Source organism: Paroedura picta, chromosome 7 (assembly GCF_049243985.1).
Source record: "Paroedura picta isolate Pp20150507F chromosome 7, Ppicta_v3.0, whole genome shotgun sequence".
In the NCBI taxonomy this organism is placed as follows: Eukaryota; Metazoa; Chordata; class Lepidosauria; order Squamata; family Gekkonidae; genus Paroedura; species Paroedura picta.
Genome location: NC_135375.1, coordinates 80,350,065 through 80,369,152, shown reverse-complemented (window position 1 = coordinate 80,369,152; position 19,088 = coordinate 80,350,065). Strand labels below are relative to the sequence as shown.

General features: G+C 40.7%; 1 protein-coding gene across 6 annotated transcripts in view; it reads right to left on the bottom strand.

Moving 5' to 3' along the window:
* Positions 1-315: 315 nt before the first annotated feature.
* The window catches only part of CNTLN (centlein), a 206,252-nt gene continuing 187,479 nt past the window's right edge, over positions 316-19,088 (bottom strand). For all 6 annotated transcript variants that reach the window (XM_077345128.1, XM_077345130.1, XM_077345131.1 and 3 more), the window contains 3 exons: positions 12,973-13,170; positions 11,117-11,194; positions 316-799 (listed from right to left, as the gene is read on the bottom strand). In XM_077345128.1, the coding sequence (XP_077201243.1) occupies positions 698-799; positions 11,117-11,194; positions 12,973-13,170 (378 nt within the window). In that variant the 3' untranslated portion in view covers positions 316-697. The remainder of the gene's footprint in view (positions 800-11,116; positions 11,195-12,972; positions 13,171-19,088) is intronic.

Sequence of the window (19,088 nt, the reverse complement as noted above, 5' to 3'; positions counted from 1 at the left end):
TTCACATTATGCTTTTAAAAGATCTATTTCAAAATAAATACAGGATTTATAGATGAAATGATGATTGGAGTTGTAAACCAAAATGATGTCCTAAAATGTCAAAAGAATTAACTAGAATTTGCAATCTTGTACATGAGAATGTAAGCCCCAGTCAGGTGTGAAGCACATCACTGAATGGAACATGCACAGCCGTGTAGGAAGAGTCTAATGGAGTGAGCCTATCAAGTGTTCCTATCAACTAGATAAAACAATTGGCTGTTTTCATTGGTTTACTGGAATACCCGTGCTTAGCAACTAAATAATTTGCAGCAGGAATGGGGATGTAAATAATATGTAATTGTTCCACAGCTAATACGGAGTACATCAGGTTTGAGTAAAAGTGGTCCAGCAAAATATTCCCATCAGAAAGAAACAGATCTTCAGCACAATCAAAAACTTGATTACTTCAAATGAAGTCCTACTGAGTTCAACAGGATTTATTTCTTGGTAAGGGATGGTTCACATATTAGATAATTTGAATTTACCAGGTTTTAACTGGCATTCTCTGCATGACTCCATAGTTCTTTGGTGCACATTTACGATATGTTTAGATATGGAACTCCAAACCTTTCCAAATTTTGGTGCAAATTCACAAAAGGACTTGCTGCTGTGAACTGGTCCTTACATGAGCTGTGCACAAAAAGGGGGTCCAGCACTGTCACATCATTTGTTTCACAAGAGAACTGTATTCTTCTGCCAGCTTCTTCTGCTCATTTAGTTTTTCCAGCACAGCATCCATTAAATACGAAGCAAAAGGAAACTAAAAAAGAAACAGAGTAAGAAAAATGATCAGTGAAGTCCATATTTTTCTTCAGCTAAAAAACATTTACTAAGTATCTCAAAGCCATTAGATTTCACTTAGTTCTGACACTGGCACACTTGCCCATGTCGGTTTGCTCCTAAAACGGATCCTCCTGATTAGTGTGTGTAACTGTTCCTTATCATAAAAATGATAAAAGAGCAGAATAAAATGAAAAAAGATAAACGCCTTATTGAACAATTCATGGTTTACTGACCATGTTAATGATGTAATCTGCAATACCAGCAGCTCTGTCATTTATCTTCAATCAGCTGATCAATATGAGGTTACAGTCATCTCTGGGGCACTTACAAGTAGACGCAGCACGGCATGCTGACTGCTCTCAGGAGAGGGAGAGATGGAGCTATCAATACAGCTCCCAGGGCTGGGGGGAAATGGTTTCAGAGGAGTCCAGTGAAACTTTGGTGACTAAATGTAGAAAAATCTCTCCATAGATCAAGATGGTACAAAAAAGCCAAAGCACAAGGCAAACTTTGCAATAATTTTTAAAAAAGCACCCAACATCCTCCCACAGATTTTATTTGGACTTGACAGTTGAGTTAGTCACCCATGTTATTCATCTGGATGAGTATAATTATCATGAAAGCCTCAGTGTTTGAAGCTTTCATTAAACAATAACTCACGATTTTCATCTTCCAGGACCTGTATCATTATCTCTATATGAAGGAGCGGTCAGCTAACGCTAGCCTTGGTTAGTCAATTCATGTTGGGAAATGGTGCTTTCCTAAAAAGGCCCCAAACTAAAATTGCAGAACCAAAAGACTGCCTCAAGCATGGTTGAAGTTAAAAGCACAAGAGCTTCTGGTGCAGCAGTGCCCCTGTTGGAGTGTGTCTGTGTGGGGAGGGGGGGCACTGAAATGTTCCTTGATGCTTCAATGGCTATATGCCAAGGTAGATGCAAGAGAAAGATGCCAGCCCGGCAGATTAAGACAATATTCAAAGGGGAGAATATAAATGGCCATGGAGTAAGTCCCTAACCTCCTGCAGCGGAGGCAATAAAAGAAGTAACTCTCATGGCAGGTGCGCGTGGCCAGGTCTGAGCTGAGTGGTCCCTGTGGTGCTGCCAGAACTCCTGGCCTGGGCTGTCAGAGTTGGGGCCAAACCTGACAATAGCTCTGCTTAAGCCAAGCTGTCAATGGGCCTTCAGAGCAGTGATTTGAACCCCCACTCTGCTATGGGAGCTAGCTGGATGATGTTTTACACTCTCAGCATAACCTCCCTCGCAGGGTTATGGTGAACATAAAATATTATAAAAGATTATTTCATAAGTGGCTTTGGGACCTCAATTGGGAGAAAAGTGGAGTATAAATGAATAAATTCCAAGAAGTTATAGTGATTGTCCACTGTCATATAACCAATGCTGCTAATCAAGGCTGTCAATCAAGACATTTGTTAACATCTTGTGACACCGCAGAGATTCTGTGAAAGGCTAAGGGGGGAAATGGTTTTTTATTGGAAACAGCCTATTTCTAGGCTATTTAATAAATACGATTAGAAAAATTGTGGAAGAGAGGAAAATAATGTGGCTTTGGGTCTCTCTACTTGGGAAATGTGTGGTATAAATGCAGAAATCAAACAAATAAATAGAAGACTCGCAAAGGGAATATAAAATTCCTCTTTCTTTTTACCCAGACCACGTATCCAATTGGAGGCAGAGCCAAGACAAAGAAAAATGCCAGATTTTTAAAGGTGAATTGAAAGGGAGGGGGGGGAATCAAAGTAGTAGATGGAATTGATTAGAGCGCAAACTGCTGCTTAAGACCCTCAAACCTGCACCTATCCTCGTATGTGAAGCATATGAAATGAGATGTGCAAGTGTATTTTGCCACAAGGATGCTGATCTGGTGGGAGCTGTGCACGGCAGTCACTCCAACTATATCATATTGGCAGCAGAGGAAACCTTTGCAGTGCACCATAGACATGCACTTCACAACCCATCCCCTGCAGCCGAAATATTGTGTATGAAGTTGCCTTTGGTTTGTCCACTCTCCAAATTTCCTCCAATTTGTCTTTTGCTATCCAGGCTGCATTTACTTTTAATAATCTATATTTTTTCCTCACAACATCTTACTTTAGATGAATGTATTACTTCACTGCTATCTTGGGCGCCTATCATTCTACATTTTACCTGCTGCTCACTACATTCTGTGGCTGCTCTGCCACTGTAAAATGATTTTTAAGGAGATGTTTCTATCTTAATCATTCAGGGCAATCGAGGGGAAGAGGAGCTTGAAATGTTGCACATGTCTTGTGCATTTATCAGCTTCTGGGAGGGTGTTCATGTTCTTCTCTCGTTCTCTTTATAGACATACATCCTACACTGCATCTTTGCAGTCTTCATCTTCGGTAGAGCCTTGTCAGATTTTTATTGATGGTTTTGTAAATACACTGAGATTTCCTCTCTGTGTTTGTAATTCCTGAGTAAAAAAGAAGAGTGCATTCTATAGAATGCAGCCAAAGTTTGAATGCCACCCAAATGTTTTATACACCACACAAACAGACACGGGAAATACAACTGGCTGGCATTATAGTAATGGGTCTTGGGTCTAATGGTATCCATATGTCAGGCTCGCACCTTTTACAGAAAACTGACAGCACACTGCAATGTTCTGAGTAGACCTGAATCACAAATAAAGGTGAGGCATAAATATTTTCATAAATAAATGCGAAATCATTAAAAAATATTCAACACATTTCTATAATTTGCATATCAGAGTTTTATAAATATAAAATACTTCAATTAAAAAAAATCTATGGCCTTAAATACCCGAGGCCAGCTATCTGGATGCATTGTTAGTCAAGTGGAATTTACAGTCACCAGGTGCAATTCAGAAAGAACAAATTAGGCTTTCTTAAGTCCCACTGAAATGAATGGCACCTAAGTGCTGAACTGTGAACTTAAGTGCTGTTCACTTCAGTGGAACTTAGGTGAACCTAATAGATATTTCAATAGGAATTAAATCAGAGGTCAAGAAATTATAAATTACAGATTGCCTTTTGTGATACTGTATGCTCTTGGCCACTAACAATTGATGGAGCTACATGCTTTTGTGAGTATTTTAAAAGACCTCCCTCCCCCATCCAAGGGCATTCCTTGGAAAAGAAATGTATGAAGAGCTGTTTAGCTCTTTCCACTTCTGCCATCTTCCCACTGAAATATGCCACTTCAAGAGATGCCTCTCCTCTCTAAGTCAGTATGGAAGGGTGGTATATAAATTAATATTAATAATAATGAGAAAAAGGGTACTTAAAAATTCATTTGCAAGATGCTTGCATATGACAGAACGGGCAAGGCCAATCACATAAACTATATTTTGTAATTACTATAGCATCTACAAAGGTGTACAGGAGAGAGGGAAAATAGGTTGAACCCTGCCTGCAAGTTTACAGCCGAGTAAGATGAGAATATAGAAGGGGAAGGGAGAAAGAAAATCAATTCATGTGGGTCAAAGAAAAGAGTTGTTTGAATTCAGTGGTAAGGAAAAGCAAATTGTATAATACTAAAATAAGTGTCCTCACAACAGGAAATCATGTCAACAGTAATCATAGGAATCAAGTCAGAAAGCTGATGCTAGATTCAGTGTTAGGGAAGAACCAAACATGATTTTTCTTAGGCAATATGAATTTGTTAGGTAAGGATTACTATTAACCTATATTCAGAGTGGAAGAGGCACATGGCTGCATGCACGTATGTGTTCTCTTTCGCATCCTTTACCTCTCCACTCACCATACCAGTAGATCCTACAGCATGCTTGCTTTGGCTTGAACAGGTAAAAGTGATTTAGCACTGGCAAGCTTGAGCAAAAAAGTAAATGTTTCTTCCCTATATTGTTCCATGGTCATGTTGTCAAGTGGTCACCGATACCACGTAACACATTTCACCTGAATACTTTAGTTCATGAACAGTGTGAGGTAATGCAGAAGCACTTTTCATATGCCACACAACTATTGAGTTCATATTGCATTACATTATTGAAACGCTCCAAGAAATGGAAAGCTTTTCTGCCTAAGTTTGTGACAGCTTTGTAGTTAATGGGGTTTGCATTATATAATGGATAATGCTGATCTTTCATAACCTACCTATCATATAGGTTTCAGCTTCTTTTAATGTAAGGATAGTGGAAGCTTTAATTTCCGAAAGTTTCAAGAGAGTAAGGGCTCCTGGGAGAAGAGGCAGAAATCAGAAAGTGAACTACTAATCTTCTGCTAGCAAATTCTGCAGGGACAGCAAAGACCACTGCAATGCTATTAAAGACCTCTCGCTGTGAGTACCAAGAGCTAGCAGAGGGCTCTCTGAGCAACCTCTACTCAATCATGTTACACAGCTAATTAGAGTTGGGCCCAAGGAGCATGCTGAAACACACACACACACAAACAAACAGGTAGTCTTCCCAAAGTGGACACAAGAGCTGCACTGGCATTCTACAACTGGGGTTTCATTTATATGACTACCAGCCACTCCTACTCATCCCAGTTTGTCCAGTTTGTCTGAGTAATATCTAAAAATCATGGGCAAAGGAGCAGCAGAAGAAAGGAGCATGTGACAGCCTATCTATGCAAATTAGCCTGAAACAATAACAAGTAGTACTTGATAACCAAGGATGCAGTGCCAGGACTATTTCCCACCCTCTCTCATTTCTACACGGACTAGGGGATTCTTTTGTTTGCTGTGCCTGGCCCTCTCTGTAGTTAATTGTTTCTGCTTTGTCTCAGTCTAGATTTCTTTTGGTTGTATGTTGGCTTGACCCTGCTTGTGTCCCTTCAAGATCATTGCCCCTGATTTTGCCAGAGCATGGTCAGACACTTGCAGCACTTATGCATGCAAGGTGACTCTGGATCAGACTACAGGCTGCATAAGAATGTGGTCAGCACTTCAGATGGCAGGATATTCGTTTCAATTGTAGGTCTAATTCCAAGGCAATGAGAACGGTCAAGCTGTGTACCACTTGTTACTTGACCGTTGGGTCCTGGTTACTAACTCTCAGTCAGTCTTTGTGTTGCCAGCCCCAGAAATTCAAGCTTGTGTTCACTTAAAAAATAAAACAAATAATACGCAGGGTTCATTTGTTCCACTTCTGATTCTTGGCATACCGTATTTTGTTGTTTCCTAAACTTTACTTCTGTAATGCGGTTTTTAAATTTCAGCTCCTAGAAGTGTTGAGCTGAAAATCTAACCTTTATCAAAACTGGCTATATATTTGTCGGAAGCATATTAGCTATTACATGTACCTGCTGTACATGTCTCATGACGTTTCAGGTCTTGTATATAAGCAGATGCTCTGTGAGTTTGTTTCACACCACAAAAGCAACATGCAAGTCCCTATCAGGGAAGGCCATTGAACATATTACATTTTTTACTATTTTAAGATGTTTTAGCCATCACATTTTCTGCTCCCCTCCAAAATTTTCCCAACTAAAAATACATAAATTTTTAAATGAAACAATCTGCCCTACTTGAAATGGCAAAGATGACTGTGGTTACTAGGGAAAAAACAATGATCCAATTAAATCGTGAACCCTTTGATCTGCCTGTAATCTCTCTCATACGGAGGGGTCACTTTATGTACATGCAGTTGTTCTGCAGCTGCTCACAGACATTACATTAATACAACAGTATTAATAATCTTCTACAGGAGGCAAAGATTCTCCTCCTTTAAGGCACTAGCATTATAGAAAGCACAGGTGGAGAAAGACTATAAGAGAGAGGTGTGCCATGGCTCATAATTACACTCCAGGGGAATCTTTAAATGACAATAAAGAACAACTAGTGTTCACTGGGAGCCCCCCTTCCCCAAATTCTAATGTAGCAGTAAAATGGTGCATGTCAGCAATAAAAATAAAACGTCGCATGACATTTTAAATGTTATCATACTGTCACAGTGGAATAAAATTAGCTTGAAAAATGATCTAAAGGGATGTGATGCAGTTCATTTATGTATAACAGCAACAGCAGCAGTTTCCCCGTGTTCATAAAGGTTTCTCCATTAAATTTACCTCCAGTCAATAATTAGGAGTCCACAAATAAACCTAGGCAATTAAATCAATACTGTTGGGCAATTACGTTCCAGAGGCCAGGCTCAATGGCACAAGAAGACACTATATCAAACTTCAGTATTAAGTGATCTCATGTTCTTTGCTGCAAGACATTTTGTGCAGAGAAGAAAGGTGGGTTGTGGGGAAGGGGGGTGACGGCCAAGCCCAGTCTATCATAAAACAAATGTAAACATCTTATATGGAAACTTCAGTCTTACATGGGTAATTTGCTTACCCTGTACCCAGAGTCCAGAGCAGAAGTAGTTGCTTAGTGCTGGTATCTGCCAGGGGCATGTGTGCTTCTAGTGCCGAAGCGCAGTGAGAAACTGGGCTAGAGCACACAGTAGCAGCCCCCACAGAGATGTGGCTTTCATGCAGACACTGCAACACATGATACCTCATAAATATATGCCCAATGAAAGCTACCTGGCTTCTAAACTGGAAGGGGAACTCTGTTGACAGACAAACTTTTCTCCTCCATCAAGGCTGCACACTGTGACTTCAGTGGACTCAGAAGGGTGTAATAGCTCTGCTAATAACTTTTAATTGCCAGCGAAGAAGACAAAAAAGAGATTGCTAAGAAGGATGCAGATAACAGGGTGAACTTTTAACCCATGCTAAGAGACTGAGAGGGGACTGCGGGTTTGCCCCACTATCTTGCCCCTCCTCCGTTTCTTTTCCCAGCTATATCCATCAATGTAAACTATGGTTATGCTAACCGGAATTTGATCTTAAAGAGGAATTTCTAACTAGTTTGAAATCCTGGCTAAGGATGAACCCTGGTTAGCTTTAGGCACAGTGGACATCAATCAATAGCAATGTAATACATAACCAGAGCTAAGGTTATCAGGTGCCAGAAGAAAAGGGAACAGGAGAGGAGAGACTGATCCCATTGTGACATCTCTTGATCCCTTAATCCCACTATAGAAATCACCGTGGTAGTGTGTGTCTCCTCTTACTAAGAGAATTGCATCTATCATACTGTCTATTAGCTGAAAATAGGGTTGCAGTGTAATCAGGGGAAGAGCCTGATGATAAGCTTGAGCCTGCACCAGAAAGGGGGTTAGTGCCCCAAACTGTTCTTCCTCAGAAGACGAGTTGGTTCTTATATGCTGCTTTTCTGTACCTGAAGGAGTCTCAAAGTGGTTTACATTCACCTTCCCTTTTCTCTCCCCACAACAGACACCCTATGAGGTGAGTGAGGCTGAGAAATCCCTGATATCACTGCTCAGTCTGAACAGCTTTATCAGTGCTGTGGCAAGCCCAAGGTCACCCAGGTGGCTGCATGTGGGGGAGCAGGGAATCAAACCCGGCTTGCCAGATTAGAAGTCTGCGCTTCTAACCACTACATCAAGCTCCTAACCACTACACCAATGCCCCAAAAGCGGGTGGGGAAAGATTGAAGGAGGATACCAAACTAGCGGATCCACAGCATCATGGTTTTGTGAAAACGGGTGCCTTGGTGCTGGTGGTGCTTTTTGTGATTGCCAGTTGCCCCTTTCTTGAGGTCCAAGAGAAGGAAAATAATAAGGGTAGCCTTGAAAAGGAGGCAGAGACAGAGATCTCTGCCACAGTCCTGGGGAGGATGGTTCCAACAATCAACTAGCTGCTGAGACTGCCAAGGAATCCTGGCAAGGCTCTATTCCCCCTTCTGAGAATAAATGAGCCCGAGAGGAATTTGGACAAGATTTTGTTGGAGCCAAAGACTGTTTGGCTGGAACCAAAGAATTAATTGATTCTGGGAGTGCCTTGGAACTGGAATGATGCCTCTCTTTATGTTTGGATTTGGAATGGGCTTTCTTAGGTGGGGATTCCAACATGCAACACTGAGTTGAATGGGCAGGCAATTGAACCTAAAGCGGTCCCCAAAACCAACAGAACTGAGACGTTGCAAGTTGGTTGGTTCTAACTGGTGGTTTCAAAGGCCAGAACTGCTTTCACAGCTGGCTATTAGAGCAAAAGGTCACTTTCTACCATAAGCTTGCCTTTAAGTGTGCTGCTTAGTTCTGAGTGGGCTAAAAAGCAGGAAAGGCAGATATGTTCATCCAAATTGGTCATTTTTGTACTACATTTTTAAAACAAAGCCTTCTGGGACCCTTCCCAAATAAGAAAGAGACCCAGGAAGCAAAGAAAACTTCAAGAAAACTCATGACAACCAGAAAAGAAGAAAACATGTCATCACAATGCAGTGGTGAAGAAAGGGCTGAAGAAAAGGGGAAGGCTCAGCGGGAAAAGAGTCTCTAATGAGCTCTGCAGGGGAAGGGTTCCCCTAGGAGTGTTAATGAAATACCAGAAGAGCCTCCAGTGACTGGCCCATGCAGGTACAGTCTTAATGTGGGACTGTACAAAAGAGTTAAAGAATCACATATCTATAATCTATAGGCAGCAAAAATATTGTTAAATTTTTAGCAGAATGTATTTTCTGATAATTTATTTATTTACTTCATTTTTACTCCACTGAAAGTTTTTCATATCTTACACCTAATCAGAAGTGAAACAACATATGTATTTTACACTACACACATAGTAACCACCTAGATACATTTGCCACAAAGGATTTGTTTTAAGGGGAAATTTATTCCAGATTTTTAGAAACACACTGGTAAAATTAAAAAGATAAATAAAAATTACAGTGGGAAGAAGTTTCAAGATACAGTTTATGTTGTCAGCCATCTTGAAACAAAAGCTGGCTATGACTAGAAAAGCAGGGCTCTCACCTGCCAATAAGCTGCCCTTGATCACTTACAAGAGGGGAGCATCCCAGCAGACTGTGTGTGTATTAATAAAAAAAGACTTGAAAGAGAAGAAAAAGTATCACACAGGTCACAGCGGCAGTCTCAATGGACCCCTCAGGGATTTCAACTAGTCTCAGCCTTGTCATCCTCTATGCAGCTTTCCACTCTGCCCAGAAAATGTCGATAGGAAAATGTTTGAGGGGCCTCTAGTGGAAATTTTTTCATTCTTTCTGCATTGACAGGATGCCAAATCAATATTTACTTCCCACTAACAAGCTGCTTGAGGTCTCAGTAGAAAATATTGTAGAGAATGCGGGAAGACACGGTAATAAACAGCTGTCTGGCTGTGAGGAAAACATGAATTGACTGGAAACAGGTCCATAGTAAAAGGTCACTGAAACCCATGAACTCCTCAGGTGTCCATATCAACTACTAACTTTAAAGGCACATAATAAAAAAATCTCTTTTTCCTAAGACATATGAGGGAATGGATACTTTCTCTCCACCAAGGATACAGATAGATTCAATAATTTAATTAATATGTTGCCAAGATGTATGCGTTTCTCCCTAGATGTTTTACTTCCATCTGTAAAGTTAGCTCAAACAAATGTGGTATTAAGCCTTTCCCTTATTCTACTTAAAGGCCCCTTTAATTAAAAAAAAATAGTCCTTAGGAACAATAGTTGTAATTCTTTAAGACATTTATTTAAATATTAGAGTAATTAAATCTGTTCCTAAACTACCAAGAGCTCTAGTGTTATCCAGCTGCTCTCCTCTTTCTTAAATATCATTACAATCAGGCTGCATCTAGCTGCCCCATTCTTTTATCCAGACATCTTCAGTATTTGGGTACAGTGCTGCTCTCACCTGGAAGGTGCCCTTCTGAGCAGTAAACTAGAGACAACCACTCAATTCTCACACTCAAAGAAGCCCTTCTAGGTGAGGCTGTTTTCTTCAGCCTACATTTGATATAGTGGCAATTTTTCAATGGTGAAATTGTCATAGAGATCCATTTCATTGTAATCTCTCTTTTTCCATGGGGAGACCATGTTAGCTGAACAAGATGCTGCACTTTACACAGTGCTTTTGGACCACCTAGATCATTCCCTGAGCCCAGGAGAGTTGCCTCATTGACCTGGCAGGCACCTCTATCACTCGTAATAACTTTGGGATGATGCAATGGCCTCTGTGGCTATTTCCCATTTTACAATGAGAAGGGTGTTCACTAGCAAAGGAGTATAGTGTTCCTCTGTTATACTCTGTTATACCCAGACAGCACCATATTCTAAGGTCTCTAGATTCTGAGAGTGAATGATGATATCATCACAGCGGGTTCCTCCAGTCCCTATGAAACTTGACAAACAAAACTGACTTTGCAGGAAGAATAGCCTGATTTACAAAAGGTAGTGTCATATCTTTCACACAATGAGGTGAGAAGAGATTCTCTTTCCCGCTAAACATGCAAATTAACTATGAGCAAATTGAATACCTGTCCTTCCAGAAGTTTCTGTAAATAGCTCATCCACTCCTTGTCATTTTCATTTTCTCTTTGGATTGCTTCTGTTTCCTGAAAATGAAACATTGGTGTATAATCTCTGTCAGTGTAGAGGAGTTTCCAGAATCTACCTATAGCCAACAAGGTCATCTTGCTATGCAGTGGCAACCCATGAAAGGTGACTGATGGGGAGAGAAGACTTGCTTCTCCCAGGAAACAGCCAAAGTGGAGTGAAGCACCACCCTGCTCAAGTTCATGTACATCTGGAAGGCAGTGAGGCAGCAGCTCAGCCTAGTTCCAGCAGTTCTGAGGCATTGTGGTGAAACCACAATCCAGGTCCAGAAAGTAACCGAGCATGAGTAAAAAAACAGTTGATGGGGATAGAGCTTTGACAGGTTTAGATGGAAGCTGCTATTTGAGAAGCAACTCAATTTCCCCATTTTTTCTGGGAAGGAAGTTGTAAGGTTCACTGAATCCTAGGCCTCTTTGAGCCAAACTAAACGTTCTCTGACCCAGCTCATGTTTCTTGCAGCCACACAGCGGCTGCAAAGAACTACTTCAAAATAAAAAAAAGGGGGAAAGAAAAACGAGCTTCACGTGGCACAAGTTGGAATGCACTGGTGATTTAGAGCTGGGTAAAAGCAGAAAGTGGTGGCCTCTGGAAGTACATATTTTAGTGGGTGGGCTCCAAATCAGATACCTTTACATTAGAAAGACTAGTTGGAGCAGCACCTATCAGATTTTTCTTTGCCACCCAGCAAGCCCTTGGATTTTATACATGAGTGCATTCTTACAATAATTTGACCACTGAGGAAGACTCCTTGGGGTTGAAACGCATTTGGTCCATTCTATGTTGGTTAATTCCATATATAGTTAGAAATGTGATGCTTTTAATTTATGATTACTATGTTTTTAATACGCTGAACTAGTGCACTTAATGTAATAAATATTTGAAAATTTAATTAAAATGATAAAGGACATGAAAAAAGATAGAAATGCACAGTTAAGAACCAGTTTGGTGTAGTGGTTAGGAATGCGGACTTCTAATCTGGCATGCCGGGTTCGATTCTGCACTCTCCCACATGCAACCAGCTGGGTGACCTTGGGCTCGCCACGGCACTAATAAAACTGTTCTGACCGAGCAGATATATCAGAGCTCTCTCAGCCTCACCCATCTCACAGGGTGTCTGTTGTGGGCAAAGGAAAGGGAAGGCGACTGTAAGCCGCTTTGAGCCTCCTTCAGGTAGAGAAAAGCAGCATATAAGAACCAACTTTCTTCTTCTTTAATTCAGCTAAAATTAATGGAGAAAGTTCAGTGGGAGAGGAGTATTTAACTTATGATTTTATCTAATCTTTTGGGATATATTTATATGGTATTTATGGTATTTATATGGTATTTATGTTATTTATATGGTACTCATTTAATAAATAACTCACTGGACTTGGGTATAAAGCTTCACTACTATGACTAAAAGCTTAATCATTGTCTCTTAAAGTTGTTATCAGCCATCTTAAAAGTCCAACGCCATGCTGTTACACCAATTCCACTGAAATCAATGGCCTCAGACTGGAGTGACACTGCACAAGATTGCAGTGTAGAATTTCTCCTTTAATCAGAAGCTAACTCTACCCAACATGGAAGGTTTAGAGAACAATGTGGCACAGCTGCTCACAAAGAAGACACACTGGGTGACTGAACTGGGTTTTATCTTATTAGAAACAGAAAGGTAGTTATTTCAAAGCCAGTCCTATAAGCCAGTAATTTCAATGGAGCTGTGCCCATCCAACAGAAGATTTGACCTTGATTCTTAGCAGACTCTTAACAAAATCAAGAATGAACAGTAGCTTACCTCTTCATCTTCAACCTCTAGTATATCATCCAAGTCTGTCTTTGAAATGTTAAGGATGGAGGCAGCCAAATACTGGGCCCGGTGAACTGATTCCTTTGAAATGCCACAGCCATATTTTTTCTCTTGTTGGATTTTTTTAGTACGCCTAATTCGTGTTCGGATCTCCTTCACAATACGCTGCAGCTCTGTGGCCAAAGTCTAATCATGAAGGGGAACAGTTTATGATCAATACATTTCCTAGATCAATCTAGTGGGGGGTTCATATAAATAACTTATTACAAATACTTCTGAGGTGTAACTGCAATTTTTGTAGAAATCAGAGGCAAACAACAAAATCAACAACTCTGTGAGGCCCAGCAATATAGGAAATACGAGCCCTTCTGGATGGACCTATGAAAAACTGGCAATATCTTTCCTTCGGTATATAATATATTAGAACAATGACTGGAAAATAATGCACTTTGGACAAACTCCTCCAGGTAGTTTTAAAACTTATATTCATATTTGTAGAGCACCTCAACACTGTATGGCAATCCAGTTAAAAAGAACATACCTTACCTGTATATAAGCCTGACCATTTCCATGGTTGCTTTTTTGCCTTCACATTCATTTTATCCTGCATTTTGGTATAGATTTAGACTTTGGTTCCACATTGGCACTGATACATTCAAGGATGCCAATAAGTTTGGTCCAATTTAAATGAAATATGGGCAGGTAAGAAGAATATACCCATATGATATTGTATGCAGCCAGCTAGATCCTCAGTTGCTATGTAATGCAGTGTTAGCATGTTTGTTCCATGCCTGTCTGGACTATGGTTTTCTGGCAGGCTAAAAGAGCACAAGTAGCAGCTGAGGGTCTATTTTAATGGCACATGGATACTTTTTGCCAGCTTGCAAAATATTGAGAAAAGATCATAAGTAACTTCTGTAAATGTCCATTTCACTGTAAGCTGGTGCCTCAAATGTCACCTCTATTAGTGAAGGATTTCATCCAGATGAATTCAAGCATGACTCTTCATTCAACATGCAGAGATGATCTCTGTAAATACAACTCACACATCATGTTCTCTGCCATGAAAGTATAATTAGCTTCTCAGCCTGTTTCCATGCAACAAACAAGGTGACTGGACTACTATTCAACCTTCAGAAAAAGTAATGCATGGAATGGTCCTCAGAAGTTGTCCAGAAAAAGGTTCTATACTATATGGGGGGGGGGGAGCATTAATGTGGATACAACTATGTATACCATATTTCAAAAAGAGTTTCATCACATCCAACAACCTAAAACAACAAAAACAATAAAACTGCCATCAGATCAATGGCCAGATCTTACAACTAGAACATTGTGAGGGGAGTGATTGGCACCAACATCTGGAGTCTTGCTACTGGCCCAATGTGTGTATATGGAGTGTATGTTCTTTCTCACCAGTCATTCGTACACAACCAGGTTTTACTGTATTTAGCATAGAAAGAAGTGAAGGTACAACCTAATGCAGTCAACCATTCTCAATATGCTCTAGCACCTCTTGGGCCATCAGACCCACCCACCTCCATTGGAAAGAAGATACTGGAGAGAGGGTTTGTCTTACAGGCAACTTTGTTTTCTTTACTAGACCTAGGTTGTGGAGGTAGAAACAGCAGCAGAAGTCCCTACCTGCTGCTCCTCAACTAATGCAGCTCTATAGCAGTGGACTGCAATCCAGCACATCGATTTCAATTGTTCATAAGCACCTCTAACAGCACCTTGGATCATAGCCCAAATGACTAATTGTCAAGCAAGACTTTAATAATGCATACTCTACTGTTTTGTTGTTTGTTTTCCCCTGTGTTAGATTCTCATGATAACTGTAAAACCATCCCTTGTGTTCCCCTGCCTTCAATGCCACAGGGGAAACATTGCCTTGTTGTATATGTTTTTAATTTTGGTAGCAAATAATTAAATGGCAAAGAGCTTGAAGTCTTTGCAGCAGAGGCTCACATACGTTTTAGAGCCTTGTGATCTATTTTCCCACTAGAGCACTACAGAAGATAGAATTCCCCTTGTGAAAACCCACCAACCCAATCCTTTTTAAGTAGCTAATAAGTTCAGTGCTGAGTACGTAAGGGAATGATCAGTTTCCCCCAGCACTGCTAGCTCATTCTGGTATGATGGGGGAAAGAAAGAAATACATTAACAACAAAGAACCTCTGCATAAGTTTATCAAGAAATCGCACCTGATATGCTTCAGTCAGTTTTAACATGGCATTCATGATCAAAACGAAGAATTATCTGTCAGCTGATACTGACTGGCTTAGAACTGGCAGAAAATGAGACCCAAAGCCTGATTAAAGAACAAATAAGGAGATAATGATACAAATGGAAGCAGCAAGGAAGAATACAAATATTTTTGTATGCAAAAAAATGAATAAACTGAAGGATTAAGGAATTTAAGAAAATCAGACAACTTCCAAACTATGCACAATAGCAGAACTCCGCTACTCATGGATCATGTTTTTTTTTTTAAGTGCACTAGATTCCAAGCTGGGATAAAGCTGATGACCTCACAAATAAATGCACATACAAAATAATGATCTCACAGCCTGTTGCATCCAAGGTAGAAGTCCGAGTAAAAGGACTGAAAAGAACAGGAGCTGTGACTGCAGCTGGAAATGAGCACAGGTGAAGTTTCTGCTGTGCTGATCACAGCAGAAGAAATGACTGAGTGGGAACTAGGTCTAGGAAAAGCTGCAAATCACTCGGAAAGAAGCAGGGCCACCATTTCAGATTTCAGTGGGTCTGGATAGTTTGCACCATCTAGTAAGGTTCAAATTCCTACCACTCGATACGTTCATACTTCATAAAAACAGTGAATTGTAAGAAAGCTATTGTGGCTTATGCAAAACATAATCATGATTACAAAAACAAGATTATCAATGAAAGATAGTCACCCCTTCCCTTTATTAAGCCAGTAGATTTGTGCTCTTGACTTGTATACACCTATTACAGGAATTGAAGGCAGCAGGAAAACAGGAAAAGCCAACATGACATTGATTGAATCAACAAAGGCACAGCCCTTAGTTTGCATGACCTGAGAAAGGGTGTTAACGATAAGAAGCTTCGGATGCCATTAATTCAGGGGGTTGTCATAAGTTGGAAGGGACTTCATGACACTTATACACACAGACATACATGTGACATGGAACCCTTTCATTTTTTATAACAGACATGTAGTTTATTCTGAATTCCGAATAATGTCAAATGGGGGACATTACCTCCTGCCCTCCGCTTCTAAAAACACTGTGGGGACCCATTTCCTATTGGGACTGTGGCACAAAAGGAGGAGGGGCTCCTGGCCCCTCCCCTCTATTTTTATAAAATGAAACAGTGTGGGATAGTGGTGGTGATATTCACTCCATTAGAGTCTGCATGTCGAGAAATCCTGATGAGGCAGTTGGTTCCCCAGCACTGTTATGGCTTGGGAAAATCACACAGAAGGGAAGGCAGGAGAATTTCCTCCACACTCCCCCACAGTTTCATTCTTAATTGCCTTCTCATGGCCCTTTTAAAGGAAGTTCCACTAGGAGCAACGGCAATATGACTGTGGATCCTCATAGTACACTCATGTCATTGGCAATGTAGGTAGGCTTTGAATCATAGAGTTGGAAGGGGCCATACAGGCCATATAGTCCAACCCCCTGCTCAACGCAGGATCAGCCCAAAGCATCCTAAAGCATCCAAGAAAAGTGTGTATCCAACCTTTGCTTGAAGACTGCCAGTGAGGGGGAGTTCACCACCTCCTTAGGCAGCCTATTCCACTGCTGAACTACTCTGACTGTGAAAACTTTTTTCCTAATATCAAGCCTATATCGTTGTACTTGTAGTTTAAACCTATTACTGCGTGTCCTCTCCTCTGCTGCCAACAGAAACAGCATCCTGCCCTCCTCCAAGTGACAACCTTTCAAATACTTAAAGAGGGCTATCATGTCCCCTCTCAACCTCCTTTTCTCCAGGCTGAACATTCCCAAGTCCCTCAACCTATCTTCATAGGTTTTGTGTAAACAGAGGAGTATTCCAACTGACTCAAGAACTCAAGGCAGTTCTTTATCTTGCTACAGAGAGATGCTACCTGGGTCACTTGGCTGCAAATACACTCTGATCACTGCTTGGTGTAGTGGTTAGGAGCATGGACTTCTAATTTGGTGAGCAAGGTTTGATTCCTGCTCCCCCACATGCAGCCAACTGGGCGATCTTGGATTTGTCACAACAATGATAAAGCTGTTCTGACCGAGCAGTAGTATCAGGGCTCTCTCAGCCTCACCTACCTCACAAGAACCCATCATGCACGGGCCAAAATGCCGACACCGGCAGCGGTATCGGGGAAAATCCCCAATTATGCATGCCCCCACCACCAGCGCGGGCATGGCCTGGCCCAGGGCCACGGAAGGCCCATTTATGCAAACGCAGGAACTTCCGCAGTCCCCGGGATACCGCAGGCACCTGCTGGGACGGACCAGCGCCATGCATAATCCACAGCACCTGGCCATTTGGCCTGCCCGGCCCCGACATACGGTGTCCCTGCAGGGACACCGCACGCCCCTGCGAGCTCCACAGTGGGGGCCCGGGCCCTCCCTACCCCCCCCTGGCCGCTGCCACTGGCGGGCAGTGTCCCAGGCTTCCCAGCCCTGGCTTACAGCGTGTGAGCGGCCGCCATGCATAATGGGTCAAGGTGTTGTGGGGAGAGGAAAAGAAAGGTGATTGTAAGCCGCTTTGAGACTCCTTCTGTTAAGAGAAAAGTGGCATATAAAAACCAACTCTTCTTCTTCTTCTTTTTCTTGTTGTCTTTATGAGCTACTTTTCGGTCTCTTCCCTTATATAGTTCCAAATCTTTTGACTAGGCTTTCAATTTTGGCATTGCATTCAATGCCATATCCAGCTCCAAATTTTCCCCAAGGTTTGGATTGATGAAAAGGGATCTAACAGTGCCTTCTAATATCAATTTTCATCAATTATATCACTTCTAGCCCAAACTGAACTACATGGTTTCATTGTTTGTATTGTTTGTAAAGAAAATTTGAGCTAAAGATGTGCTTGGGATTTAAAGTATTGTAGCTTGATTTGTGTTTTGATCTGGGCTATCACTTTGTTTCTTATTACTTGTCACTTAATCTATTTTTATTCTTGTTAATCTTCTTTCCATATTTTTAATTTTTATATATTTTAATTGAACCTGACATTGTAACAGCTGTTGTCCATATGCAATACATTTTATTACTATTCTTTGCTATGTGTCACTTCAAAGGCCTGCAGAAGAAATATAAGATCTAGATAGATGTTTTTCTTCTTAGAGCGAGTAATATAAAGCAGCATCCAGTATCACATCTAGTATCCAGAGACTCTAACAGTTTGTCTTTTTAGCTCCTCTGCTTCTGTTATCTTCAGTCCTAGAAATCTGGAAAGTCCCAGCCTCAGTTCTAAGCAGTTACAGAATAAGCTAAGGGTAGAATAGGAATGGTATCTTGGACAATAAACAATCAACTAGAATGAAAATTGTCAGAGGACAAGAATACTCTTTGAAATATTTACAAGCATTGCAATTTTATACTTTCCTGAACTATTTGTAGTTTTAATTATATGGCAAATAATTTTTTGTATTCAATTTTGTATTTGCATTTTTTGTATTACAAACTGGCTTGACTACTTGACTACTCAACACATATTTCAAGCATTAAACTCTGAAGAAACCCTTCTGTGTGACATACTGCAATAATTCCACCTTGGAGTCTAATTTCATAATTTTTGTTCTGTCACTTAGAATAACACATTTTCAGTTGAAAAACAATGAGACGTAAAGTCAAAAACAATGAGATGTAACAATGAACCATTACTATATGAACCATTACAAAAATTTAATTCACTTTTCTTCCAAAATAAGTATTTGGGTGCTGTTCAAAGCATTATTGATCATTACATGTGATCTAAGGTCTAAAGAGTCTAAAGACTCTAAAGTGATCTAAAATTGAATGCATACATGTTTGGCCACCAAAGGATAATACATACAAATTGCTTTACTGTTTCCCTTAAGAGAATTAAAAACTGCTGGGAAACCTCTGAAGTCAGGAAAAAGGAATACAGAG